The sequence below is a fragment of the Salvia hispanica genome, chromosome 5, assembly GCF_023119035.1.
Source record: "Salvia hispanica cultivar TCC Black 2014 chromosome 5, UniMelb_Shisp_WGS_1.0, whole genome shotgun sequence".
Lineage (NCBI taxonomy): Eukaryota > Viridiplantae > Streptophyta > Magnoliopsida > Lamiales > Lamiaceae > Salvia > Salvia hispanica.
The window spans coordinates 40338524-40352431 of NC_062969.1; the positions used below are offsets into that span (position 1 = coordinate 40338524).

Sequence of the window (13908 nt, forward strand, 5' to 3'; positions counted from 1 at the left end):
TACAATATTAAATTATCTTTTTCTTTACTTTGTATGTATCATATATGCATATTCATGTGGGCATTTAGTGACCAATCTTGTTATTCTAGTACATTTTTAATACTCCATTTATGTCATTTAAGTGATTGATGTTTTTCGGCACGTGTTCGGAGAAAATGATAATCTCTCCGTTCCATAGTAGATGTCATACTTAGGAGATGATATGAAATTTTAGGAGATATTATTTTGTGTATTAAGTGGGGAGAGAAAATATAATTTTATAATTAATATGAGAGGGAACTTTTTTTAAAAGAGGAAATGTAACATCTTTTATCGGACAAACTAAAGAGGAAAGTGTAACATCTATTATGTGACGAGAGAATAGTAAATAATTAAAATGGAGAGAAAGTAAACTAAGAGATCTCTCTTACTTTACTTTCTCTCTGTTCTAGCTATTTTTTATCATATTCGCAAAACAATTGATAAAAAATATCAATCAAGCTGAGATTGTTCACCACGTAGTCATCAATTCACAAATACTCAATGGAGTATTTTCTAAAGTTTCTGATTTTTTATGATTTAAATAGTTATAAATAAGATCTAATCATTTAAGTTTTTAGTGATGGTCGCGACTCAATTACTTTGCAAACTTGAGCCGATTCTATATTGGGCTTTTTTCTTTTAAGTTTGATTTTGGCCCGTTTTAAATTTTTGCCTGCCTATATCACAAAAAAGACAGGTACATTGACGTGGCAAATCCCCATTGGCTTTTGCAACGTAGAAAACGTATCGAACCGGACCCGGTTCATGGAGAACATAACGCCCGGTCCAGAAGAAAAGCATCCCAAGACCCAAACTGATTAGAAATCCATATTCTTTTAAAGGTGAAAAACTTCAAAATCTCTCTCTCTGAATCACAATTCACTGAGCGAACGCCAAATCTTTGAGTTGGACGATTGATTTCACTGAAGTTGCATAATTTAGAGTAGAAAAAGAGCGATTTTGTGGCAATTCTGTGCAATGGAGGCGGAGCTCAAAGGTTTGCTGAGTGAACTTCACAGTTTGAAGGATTCTATGCCTGATCCTTCTCATAAAGATTTAATTGATAAGGTAAAGTCTCTCTATATAAGCACATATATGTATAAATATCTGTAGCTGGAACTGTTTGTAGTAAATTATGTATTTTTTCTTTTGAAAAAAGCATGGTTAGGGGCGGAACTGAGATTGTTTAGCATTGTAGTCTAATTTAATTGACAGTTGATTATGGCAAAATTTTGATCTTTTTTTTGTACAATGGTGAACATTACTGATCAACGTAATTTGGGAAGGATCTCTATTCATGTTTAGTTTAATGAAGTACAATGATATGAATAAATATGTGAGTGATTTATGATCCAAGATCGAAAAGCCTGGGACATTTAGAAGCATATATGTCGGAGCAGAGATGGTTATGCATGGAAGGACGGATGCAAGATCAAAAGGATTGTGCTACAAAACTAGTTTGTGCTACAAAACAGCTTGGATTTATTTTTAAGTGTTGTAACACTACATGATAACATGTGCATAGATCGCGATAGTTGAGATGCTTATGCTTAGATGCATTTATATCCTTCCCCGTCAGTAGCTCCGGATGGTGATGACGTGCAGAGATTTGGGTGTTATTTATCGATAGCTCATGTTGATAGGAGAGATGAGATTAAATGAGGATGGAAAGGATGTGCAGTAAAACTAGTTAGTGAATTTTGTGGGCTTAATATTTATCAAACATCAATCTAGAACAGGTTCTCTCTTTGTCACTGGTTCTTAACCAGTTTCACCCTTTACTTGTTCTAAATAAGTGCCTTGTGCTTGCAGATACAATCACGTGTTGAGCATCTATCTGCAGCAGAAAAGTTAGCGAATGCACAGCGTTCCAAAATTAAGGTTGTTATTTTCTGTTCGCTTTTGCTGCCATGATTGATCAATACATTTGACTTTTCTTGCTGCTTAATGCAGGATATGAGTGCTGAGGTGGTTGATAGCAACCCTTACAGCAGACTTATGGCTCTTCAGAGGATGGGCATCGTGGACAACTATGAAAGAATTCGAGAATTTTCAGTTGCCATTGTTGTATGTAATTAAAAACTTCTTCTTTTAGATTTGTCTGTTCTCTTATAAATCCTTTGGTGTTCCCCACATTTCTTATTTTCCATTTGTACTAATTAATATACCTCAACCAACGTTTTTCATCTTTGTGGTTTATTATGTTTATGCGCTTAACCTGTTTTATGCAAGTTTCTGACAGTAATTTGCTATGGTATCTTCGTTCTACAGGGTATAGGTGGTGTGGGCAGTGTTGCAGCTGAGATGCTAACAAGGTGTGGCATCGGTCGCCTCTTGTTGTATGACTATGATAAAGTGGAGTTAGCTAACATGAACAGACTTTTTTTCCGTCCTGATCAGGTGCAATTATCATTGAGTGATTTGCATTGTTCATTTTTCTTTAATGAAGGTGGAGAAGTACATTATTTGTATAACTTCTCCATCTGTTTTTCTTCCATCTGCAAGCTAAAATATACCATGTTGGTTTTCCTCTTATAGGCTGGGATGACTAAGACAGATGCTGCTGTCCAAACTCTTTCAGGCATAAACCCCGATGTTGTACTTGAGGTAAAGTACTGGTATAACTTTCAGTTAGCCTGTGTGTCCAATTAATAAAGTATAGCAACTCTTGTTGTTTTCTATGGATTCATTAGTTGATCTTGTTTACCAGAGCTATACTTTGAACATCACGACAGTACAAGGCTTTGAGACCTTCATGTCAAGTCTTACAAATAAATCATTTCGCCCAGATAAAGAAGGTAGTGGAGTTGATCTTGTTTTAAGCTGTGTAGACAATTATGAAGCACGAATGGTGGTGAATCAGGTCAGAATTAAGATCTTATAATCAAAATCTTCACATCCTTAATCATGTTTTTGGCTAAACACATCATAAAATGAGAATGATCTTCTTAACTGTAGAAGATTAAATCAACCTTTTCTATTAATGCTAAACTTATATGTGATATCTGGTGCAGGCTTGCAATGAATTGAACCAAACGTGGATGGAGTCGGGTAAGCAATGCACTATTGCTCCTTGCTTCTCTCAGTTCACCTTTAGATGCCTTAGCAGCTTTGCTATTCAGTAATTTGTTCCTTTGACGGTCAAGGCTTTACTGAAGCTGGCTAATTTTTCTATTTCATTTAAGCGTATCCATGTCTGAAAAAAGTTGCCATTTGCTTCCTCTATCACAATGAAAAGATGCATTTGTGTTGGCCTTACACAAATCAGATTTCTATCAAGCTGAATTGCTGATCTATGCTTGCACTAATGTGAGAAATATATTGTACAGGTGTATCCGAAAATGCAGTTTCTGGTCATATACAGCTGTTGGTTCCTGGTGAAACTGCTTGTTTTGCATGTGCACCTCCCTTGGTAAGTCTAACAATTGCACTGTACGATTCCTGAGGAGTTTAAAGTTGTAGAAGGATATTTGGATCTTTCGAAAGCTGTGTCACATATATTAGCTTGACTGCTGATATCATATGTTGTAGATTAAGACTGAAGTGCTATAAACGTTGCCTAAAATAGTTGAGATTTTTATTGTGGTTTTTGTTTTCAGATGTTGTTTTAAGGCTTTTGCATCATTCTACTGTAATTGTTGAACATTGATCTGTTGGTGAAATTTGCTATCGTAGGTTGTAGCATCTGGGGTTGATGAACGCACACTAAAGCGTGAAGGGGTTTGTGCTGCATCATTGCCAACGACAATGGTAAGCATTTGTTTGCCTTACCCATAGTTGAGTTATTTTGTACTCCCTTCTCTTCTACTGCTTTTACATTTCTGACTGCTTCAAGTGGACTTTAAGGGAATTGTTGCAGGGCTTCTTGTTCAAAACACTCTTAAATATTTACTGAAGTTTGGAAGTGTCACTCCCTATTTGGTAAAAATCTCTCTCTCTCACACGCACTTATTGAATATTGTCTTATTTTCTGCTAATTATATATGAACACATCCCCTGGCTTGTTGTATCATAATATTTGCGTTTGAAGCTATAAATGTCGCTTGCTTTTCAATGTCATCATTTTGTTATTATCCAGTGGGTCTCGTTGGTGCTTTTTGGAGTGACGTTTCTTTTTTCGTTAGGGTTACAATGCCCTCAAAGACTATTTCCCAACAATGGAAATGAAGCCAAACCCTCAGTGTTCCAATGCTGCTTGTTTGGAGAGACAGGTGCCCAAGCTGAACAGAGCTTTTGTCATAATCCGTTATTAAAATCTGTGCTATCTAACTTCTCAATCTATTTATGAATTGCCACGGAGCAGAAAGAGTACATGCTTGTGAAGCCTGCCAGAGACGCTGCAGCGGCTGCTAAAGCCAAGATCGAGGCTGAAGAATCAGTAGAACCCGAATGCCTCCACGATGACAATGAATGGAACATAAGGTAACAAAACGAATGATGTCCGGCTGCGTATATTGATTGATTCATTAACCTCCTTTTCTTGAATTCATCTTGAACTTGTTCTACATCGCAAGTCATACTTTCTCATGCATTTTATCTTTACTGTGGCCCAGTGTCGTTGGGGATGATGACGACGTGCAAGGCTCATATGCTACTTCAGGTCAATATCTCTTCTTTCGCTGTAAAGTAATCTCCTCTTCTTAGCTGACATGAGACTTTGTTATACTTTAGGTGCCATAACAGAAGGCCTCGTTCACGAGCTTCCTAGTGCTGATGCATACCAGCAGCCACCTGCCGCGGAGGAAACCACCACCCCGGCTGATGACCTCGATGAATTGAGAAAACAACTGGAAGCACTTAACGCCGACTAGGCTTGGTTTGTCAACTCATGGAGGCCGATAAATTGTTGTAGTGACTCGAACCACCAACCTGTTGGTTGCCCTTTTCTTTGACTAAGTTTAGAACCCAGTTTTGCATATAACACCCTTTTTTGAAAGTGGATATTGCAATGTATTTTACTGTAAGCAGATCATTTATGTTCAGTGGTGTACAATTATGATTTTTTGGAAATCTCATTGTAACATTTATAAATTATGTTCTTAATGGTTATTATTGTAGCTTTTCTTATAGATAGTGTAATAATTTAGCTTTGTTAGTTCTATTTTTTAAGGGATATCTTAGCTTGAATGTTAATCACCAAATAGTATTGACAAAAGAGCAGCAATTTCCAATATATACCACTCAAATTTTGACATACAAACCTCACCCGCTCAAAACTTTCCTAACTCAATCCATTTTTTCTGTACAAATATGCATACAATTTACAGCTACAAATTCAAACCAAATATCTCTGCAGACATTGTTTCAAGCTTTGCAAAGTAATAGGCTTCGACACAAACGAGTCCATGCCATTTGCATAGCATTCGTCCGCGCTTTCTGATACTGTGTTCGCTGTCATCTGCACGCGCATCAGTCGCAAAATTCTCATCAACGAACAAAGCATCAGAAACGTATAGTAGTATACGATAATGATCAATACTTACTGCAACAATAGGAACCCTCTTTCTTGTTTCCTCTACTTGTGAAGTCAAGCAAGATTGATGAGATGTCACCTCCATCTCTACTCCGGCCTTCACAGCCTCGTCCCAACTTCCCGTTTCCTCAAAAGATCGAATTAATCTTGTAGCTTGAAGACCATCCATCACCGGCATACACACATCCTGCAGATAAAAATTTCATTTTCAGTTAGTATACACAAATAAGTAAAAAATCATGTTTTTTTTTTTCATTTATCATACCATTAGAATGAGATGGTAACTACTTCTTTGGACTGCCTTCACAGCCTCTGCTCCGTTGGAGACGACATCAATGGCGTATCCCAGCTGTTTCATCATAGATTTCGCCACCATGATGTTGATCTTGTTGTCCTCAACCAGCAGGATCTTGTGCTGTTTCGCCTCAGATTTCTCGACTCTGGTTCTGTTCGTGGAAGAGCACTCAGAAGCCGTCTCTTGCTCTTGTTGTGCTACTGGTCTTATGTTGTCGATGTCAGGCACGGACGAGGCTGTCTCAACTGCACCGCCACTCGAATCAGAGCCTTCCTCCGAGACACCCTCCTTGTTACTACAAGGCAAATGGGAGTCCTCGAGCAAACCATTGCAGTTGTTTCCATAGCTGTTTGGCAAGAGCTTGGGAATCCTTCCGTTGATTTGGGACGAGAACAAAGTCCCCAAAGTCCGAGGCGGGAAGAGGAACACGCCTGAGTTCAGATCATCGTCATAGCCATCATCGCCTAGCTGGTCCGTATCAGATAGTTCGTCCGTGTCATCAGAATCAGAGGCGGACGAGACCTTGTAAGGCAGCACGAATGTGAAAGTAGAGCCGTGTTGCTCGACACTTGACACTGTCAGATATCCTCCCATGAGCTCAACCTACATCAGTTCCCAAAGATCAAGATTCTAAAGAAGATATTCCCATGATTTTTTGCAACAAATCCAATCAAGAAAGGAAGCATAATCACCAGCTGTTTACAGATTGCAAGGCCTAATCCCGTCCCACCATACTTCCGAGCTGTATCCGCCCCAACTTGCATGTATTTCTTGAACAAAGTCGACATAGCATGCTCTGTCGCATCAAGAAACGCAACGCGATTGTTACCAACATTTCACACTCATATAGAAGAAACAAGCAGAAAAAGTACCAGGTATTCCAATGCCAGTGTCGTAGACATCACAGCGGATCCATACTACTCGTTCCTCTGCCTTCGTTCGACTCTCCTTGTCTTGATCCATTTGATCACCGTTTTGGTCACAGGACGCGTTGTTGAGCTCGGATTCTTCACAAGAAGGGCTGTTATCAGCATGTCCATTGCCATTAGTATTGGCTGAAAGAGTCGATTGATCTCGAGACTTCTTCTCCGAGCCTTGTTTGTTTACATCGCTCGGCTCTGGAACCACATACAGATTTATTCCAACTTTCCCTTCATGAGTGAATTTTATGGCATTACTGCAAAAAAAGAACAATAAAATGGTAAACAAACTAACACATCATAAAAAAAACTGACTATTTTGAATCTCACCTGATCAAGTTGGTAAGAATCTGTCGAATCCTTAGCACATCTCCGATAACCTGAAACAGAACAAGAAACGTTAACCCGTATGCCAACGAGTAAATCAAAATTTCTCTCTTGGTAAGCTATAGATCCTTTACAATACCTCTATTGGGACATCTTCTGCTACATGTCCTTCTAATGTGAGTAGTTTCTGTAGTGACGCCGCTGCTGTCTGGAGCACGTGCTTCACTACCTCCCTCGGCCTAAACTTGGCCGCCTCCAGTTTCATAACTCCTAAAAGAGACGAACACGAACCCCACCTCATGTTTAGACCTATCTTACTAGCTACACCAACAAAATGAAAATTTCGAAAACAAGGCGTCACATCACACCTGACTCCACCTTGGAGAGATCGAGGATGTCGTTGATAAGCTGAAGAACCAAATCTCCAGAAGACAACATCACCTTCAACAGCTGCCTTTGTTCTTTATCGAGGTTCGTGGTTGCTAGAATCTCCGTCATGCTCACAACTCCGGAGAGAGGAGACCTAATCTCATGAGACATTGTTGCCAGCATTTGTTTCGCGCGCATTGTCTCCTCTGCAGGAACGACGTAGCTACCAAATCAGCCACCATTTTTTGAATATTCAATCTAACTTTCCATAAAATGAATAACCTGTGATATGGATCGTCTTGTTAAGCTCCGTCTCCTTGGCCTTCTGCACAGCAATCTCCTCTCTAAGTTTTGCCATCTTCTCCCTTTTCCTGACCTGCATTGGAGTCATTACACAACGCAACGTTGTGAGGCTCGAGGCAAAAAGCCTTTTGGATCGATATACGACTCAAAATGTACGTGGATGGATTATAACCTGATCAGTGACTTCCATTCCCATGTAATTCACACCAATGGTCTCTCCGGCCTTGCTGAAAACAGGCTCCACGTAGATCAAGAATGTCTTCGAACCAAACAGCTCCGTCTCAAACGTGATCTCCCTCTTTGCAGGCAATCCGCGTTCCAAAACCTCCCTTTTGAAGTCTTGGGACTCCTTCACACCAGCGCCAGTGAAGATTTCCACGTCCGTCTTGCCTATGATGTCCTGTAAAATCAGTTAATACGAGGAATTATAGTGGCACGCTCACTCCACCATAAACAAGACGAGGATCCACATAGCCACACCTGCTCTCCCAAGCTCGGGAAGTGATTGAAGATGAATCTATAACGCATATCCTTATCCTGCGAAACGTTGAACACATATCAGCCTAGAACGAAAACACACGATGTGAGTATCCCGAATGAGAGAAAATTCACACCTGGTGGCCTATAACAACAGGGGCGTTTTGGAGGACGAAATGCAAGAAGTTGTCGGCTCTCTTCAAGACCTGAGACAACTCCTCCACGGGAGTCGACTGCCTCTCCAAACTATCTATACTCTCTTGCAATTTCTCCACCAACACTTGCTCCCTTTGAAGGCTAGCTTCCAGAAGCTTCTCAAGATGCATTGCTCGCTGCTTCCAGTACACAACGCTGTCATACTCCGCGTCTATAGCCACAATCTCCCCTTGGGAGACGACGTCGTCCTTCCTCCTCTTGGGAGCATCTTGGTACAGATACCTCAGATTTTCATCAAGAATGGAGATGGGGCGCTTGTCCCCACCATACCCGTCCTTCTCAAAGCGATGCTCCTCCAATATCTCGAGCTTCTTGAGCTCCACTTCCTGCTGCTGCTTGCTGAGCTGGTCGAGCTCCTCTCTCAAGAGGCGCACGACGTTGGCCTGCTTGAACTCCCAATTCTTCACCAACTTGGCCAGCTGCCAGTTACCCTTGTCACTGTAGTTTGTGAGCTCCATCAGCCTCTGGAAATCGACTATGTTGGGCTCTTTGTTGATGGTGACCTCCTCCAACATGTCTTGATCTCCCCCGGGCCTCTCCACGTTGAACTGCCTACCGGCTTCATTCATGTCCTCCGGCCACATTGAGGTCAGCACAACGTCCAAATCCTCGGGCTGATCGCTCTCCATCTCACACCCCATTCTTCTCTGTGATTCTGTCTCAACAACTAAGACAATGATGTAGTTCTATCAAGCATCAGCATCCTTTTTTCTATGTCTATATTCGCCTCGAATCAGCCTTATGTTTGATGTAATAATATCAGAGAAAGCCTAAGCAGAGTACAGAAGCAGAAAGTGAGCAAAGTACCAAGACTGAAATCACTTCTCTACTGCAAACAAAATAAAACAGTTCATCAAGATTCAATTTTTATTTCTTTTTGGTGCAAACCAGTTAACATTTTAGCCGAGAATTAAAGAAGAAATAAGAAAAAAGAATTATAGAATTGCATATGATGATCACATGAATTTAACCTAAAAAATAAGAGTCTCATTGACTAAATTTGAGAACAAATGAGTGCAAAAAAGTTAAAATAGTTCATCAAGATTCAATTTTTTTTCTTTCTGGTGCAAACCAGTTAACATTAAGCAGAGATTCAAAGATGAATCAAACTAAAAAATTCTAGAATTGCATATGATCACATGAAACATTATCAGATACAGAAATTTAACATCAGAAATAAACAAATGTTAGAAAAAGATGCAACACAGCCAAAGTTAAGGCCAAAACACACAATCCCATTGCAAGAAACCAATCAAAATCTTTAAAAAAATCTGACCTTTTTGACAAGAAATCAATGGGCACTCTCTTCTTGAAGAACAACAAAAGGCTATAATCTCATCCGCGGCCTAAAAACTTTTCAATGCAGATCTGGAAGAATCTCTTTGGAGTGCTCAGTCAAATTAAAAAATTATCCAATAGAAAATGTAGAGAGAGGAGAGCATGTGATTCAAAAGTTTAGAAAAACAAAAAAATGGTGAAGGAGAGGAAGAAAGTGGGATTTAGGAAACATAGGAAGAAGCCATGTGTGATTGGGGTTAATAAAAATGATTGCTTGAGTTTGTTTAATGATGAGAAATGGCGGAATTTTTCACCTATCTCTTAAGCAACGTGTGTAGTGTGTGTTTGTGTGTGTTCTTGGTTGGATGGTATGCATCTGCCAAAAGGTTTAAGTGGCTAAATCAATCATATAAATATATGTTTGGCGTCAACTTTTGTGAAGCCTCGTGTTGTGTTTACTTCAGAGTCTCTGCGTCTATAATATTACTATACATATATATGTAAAGAAATACTACAAAGATCATATATTAAGAAAAGAAATGAATACTTCAAAGTTCAATCAACATGTGTAAGTATAATGTATATGCGCTTGGCCGTGTGTGTGTGTGTGAGAGAGAGAGAGAGAGAAAGAGAGGGAGGGATTTAAATGGTTTGCTACCCGCCATTAACGAGGTGAGGTGAATATGGACGGCGCGTGAGGAACACGCACAGAGGTGGAGAGTGGATGTATTTGTGCAGTGGTACAGCTGCGCCTACGTGCATTCTAATTTTTTTTGTAATTCTTTTTGTTAAAATAATACTTCTCCACTATATAATTATTTTAGCAATTTAGGATGACGTGGAAATTGGGTATGATTGTAGTAAACGAAAAATACTACCTCGACAAAATGTTGACTACTTAAATGGTATTGTATGATACATTTAGTTAATTATATCTTCAATTTCTACTCTATGTGTAAGTACTATGTCAAATATTTCAGATTATACTTCCTCCGTTCCACAATAATTATTACTCTTATTTTAGGCACTAGTTTTAAGAAATGTAAAGAAAATTTATTTAAAAAGTTAGTGAATTGTGAGACCCACTTTTTTATATTAATTTTATAATAAAATGTGAGTGAAGTTAATTAGTGTGGGACAGACTAATACAGAAGAAAAGAGTAATAATTATTGTGGGACGGAGGGAATAGCATGTTAGAAATTTTCCTCATATGACAATTGAGAAAAGTATTAAAATAGCACGATACACTGCCACATCTTTAATTTACTTTATAGTAAATTATAATAGGTTGGCTTATCTAATAGCAACTTGACTTTTTAAAAATTAAGAAAATGTAGTGTCAATGATATTTTTAGATTAATTCATAAAAAAAATAATAGGAGTACAACAACTTGGAAAATTCAGTTCGGAGTCAGTTTGATTATATGTAAATTATGATTTACAGTTTTTATTTGTTTTCTTTCATCTTTAAAATTTTTATAATGTAACATTACATACGTATACTAGCAAGCACAATGAAAAAGCATCATAAATATGGGCTAAATATACTAATAAGAAAAGAAAAAGGGCTTTAATTGGGGTCGATTAAAATAGTTAATTAAATAATCATGCATTAATTATTGGATCGATTAAAATACTTAATTAATCATGCATTAATTAAAGTCCTCTTTGGATCTGCAATGGCATGACCAATTGAGGGCAAGTGGACCTTTTTATTCGTGACATACACCTCTATTATTAAAATATTGATATATGACTATAGAATATAATAATCCATTTATGTTTTCGATATGAAATTTTAAATTAAGCTTTAGAAATATGGAATGATATCCATATAAATAAACAATTTTGGAAAAGTAGTTCAGCATCAATGTTCTTGCTGTTAATAATTTTAAATAAACAATATGTAATTTATTAGTAGTACATTGCTGTGTAACGTCTAACAAAGTTGGAATGTTAAGTAGTCTATGACTTGTCTTTTTATTTAAAAAAATCACTATATATTACTATTCTTCATTTATTTATTTTTTACTCATGGAGCTCAAATATTAACATCATATTGGAATTATTAAATTAAACAAATAAACTGAAATGTTTAAAGTGATCGATCATTGGAATTATTAAATTAAACAAATAAACTGAAATGTTTAAAGTGATCGATCATGAATTGACTGTAGATACTAGATTGTGATGTTAATGATTGATGAGGAGTTAACTATAAAAATAATTTGTTTAATCATGAACTAACTATCAAGTTTGACACCAACTCATTAGGATTTGACTCACACTTTCTCTTATTTTATTAATTACTGTATTAAAAAAAAACAAAAGTAATTTAATAATAAAATTAGTTGTTCTTGATACTAACATAGTTAAATAAAAAGAATTGGTGACAAACCCCTCCACTCCATCTCTTTCCTTTTCTCTCTCTATCACACTTAATTAATATTCCATTTGTAATTTTATTATAATAATTTGATTGAGAAAAATGCAAATAATATTCCAACAATGATACCATAAATTAAATAAAAAAATACCCCTAAACAAAAAATACATCAAAAAAAATATAGTGTCGCTATATACGAACTTTAGCGTATACTATTATTAATAAAAATAACATTATGGGGTTGGTTGAACATGGAATCACTCATTAACCAACTTGTTTAGCACTAATCAAATATAAAAAAATATTCCTAATTATTTGCTTAAGTGACGACATAATGAATATAATTAGTTGGAGGGACATGGTGATGTGATAATTAAGATAATTTTCATATATATTGCAATATAGTTTAATGTTTATGCACAGCTAAGCCATATTTGTCTTTGCTGTTTTCTGCTGTAGCAATACTCTCTCCACAACGTGACAATTCTCCCATGTGAATTAAGCAGCTTTCTTATGTTTTATTTTTAATAGTAGTATGTTTACTCAATATTGATTTAAGTAGTAATAATAATAATACGTAATATACTAATATAATACCTAAATGTAGAAGGAGTTGGCAAAATTGAATTCGTGGCCTTTTAAATACCATACACTTACATCCTTACTAGCTAGCTAGCTAAATAAAAAAATATGGGTTAGAGTTAGACGTCTATAACTAAAAATATATAGACTATAAAAAGGAAGCTTCTCTAATATAAAAATTATATATGAACTAATTTGATAGTAGTAGTATATTATAGTCACTGGACAATCGATAAACGATTTTCATTTTTATAGTCACAATTACAGGTCACTAAAATACAATTATGTGGAGTATAGGTATACAGATACTCCTATTTTATAAGCGACGTACGTATTCACGTATAGAGTTCGTAATTTTACAAAAATGAATTTCTTACTACTATAACCCAACACTTATATTTCATAATTTTATTAGTAGTATTAAAATTTCAAAAACAAATAAATTCCAGTTTGGGCCCATTGGGCCCTCCATTTGAATGATCCATTAAATCCTGGCCTAGACAAAATCCACGAATCCCGGAACAACCTTTTTTCTAAAAATAAAAGTCCATTACTCTAGGTATATACTGAAAAAAATTAATAATAATAATAATAATAATTTAACACTAATAAAAAAGAATAATACTAACAAAGAAACAGATATTAACAATAGGCCACGTGGACATTTCATTTTAGATACGAATACATTGTATGAACACGTACGGAATAAATAGATTAATGTTAAGTCTTATTATGTTCGTATCAATTTCTCGTCATGCTTATATATGTCAGATTCTTGTAATTTATTGTCATCAATATTAATATTATATTATTATTATTATTAATTAGTCTGTATTAGATTTGAGGATTAACACTTTGTCATATCTTAAAGACGGAGAGTGGTAATAGCACCACTCCCGGAATCATTGCATTCATGTTGTTAATCTATTGGCACCCCAAAATCTAATAAGATATCATGTCACATCATCATCATATTTATTGTTAAATATTAGTAGTAGTATAGTAGATTGGGTTTTCCAATAAAGATTGAGAATAAAAGAAATGGGAACCCTAGCCAATGACAATCATAACACATTTTTTTAATTTAAAAGTGATATAATGAATAAAAGCATAAATTTGAGTTACTTATTAGACTTCTCCCAATTTCATACTCCATATAATCTTTTGCACATTCTTATAAATTCATAATAAATAGTATATTCAAAAAATATATTTTATCAAATACTAGTAAGTACTAATTTTTAATAAAAATATATAAAT

General features: G+C 36.3%; 2 protein-coding genes across 3 annotated transcripts; one reads left to right on the plus strand and one right to left on the minus strand.

Annotated features, from left to right (window-relative positions):
• The first annotated feature begins 857 nt into the window (after window positions 1-857).
• On the plus strand, window positions 858-5090 carry LOC125187127 (ubiquitin-like modifier-activating enzyme 5). 2 transcript variants are annotated; one of them, XR_007170566.1, is made up of 14 exons: window positions 858-1089; window positions 1834-1902; window positions 1975-2088; window positions 2293-2421; window positions 2560-2628; window positions 2732-2884; window positions 3036-3072; window positions 3351-3433; window positions 3697-3771; window positions 3868-3942; window positions 4100-4232; window positions 4325-4443; window positions 4575-4621; window positions 4693-4787. XR_007170566.1 is itself a non-coding variant. In XM_048083659.1 (14 exons), exons 1-14 carry the CDS (start codon window positions 1000-1002, stop codon window positions 4830-4832), a joined length of 1287 nt encoding a protein of 428 aa, XP_047939616.1. In that variant the 5' UTR covers window positions 858-999; the 3' UTR covers window positions 4833-5090. The 2 variants fall into 2 exon arrangements, 1 of the variants encoding a protein (XP_047939616.1); XM_048083659.1 differs by having other exon boundaries at window positions 4146-4232; window positions 4693-5090.
• Window positions 5091-5167: 77 nt separating this feature from the next.
• Window positions 5168-10214, minus strand: LOC125187485 (histidine kinase 5-like). Its single transcript, XM_048084083.1, has 13 exons — window positions 9678-10214; window positions 8323-9230; window positions 8189-8245; window positions 7881-8108; window positions 7688-7781; window positions 7405-7611; window positions 7176-7306; window positions 7040-7089; window positions 6662-6966; window positions 6482-6585; window positions 5760-6392; window positions 5505-5681; window positions 5168-5419 (listed from the first exon to the last, which is right to left on the minus strand). The coding sequence occupies exons 2-13, from the start codon at window positions 9040-9042 to the stop codon at window positions 5297-5299; spliced, it is 2829 nt and encodes a 942-aa protein (XP_047940040.1). The 5' UTR covers window positions 9043-9230; window positions 9678-10214; the 3' UTR covers window positions 5168-5296.
• Between the last annotated feature and the right edge of the window lie 3694 nt (window positions 10215-13908).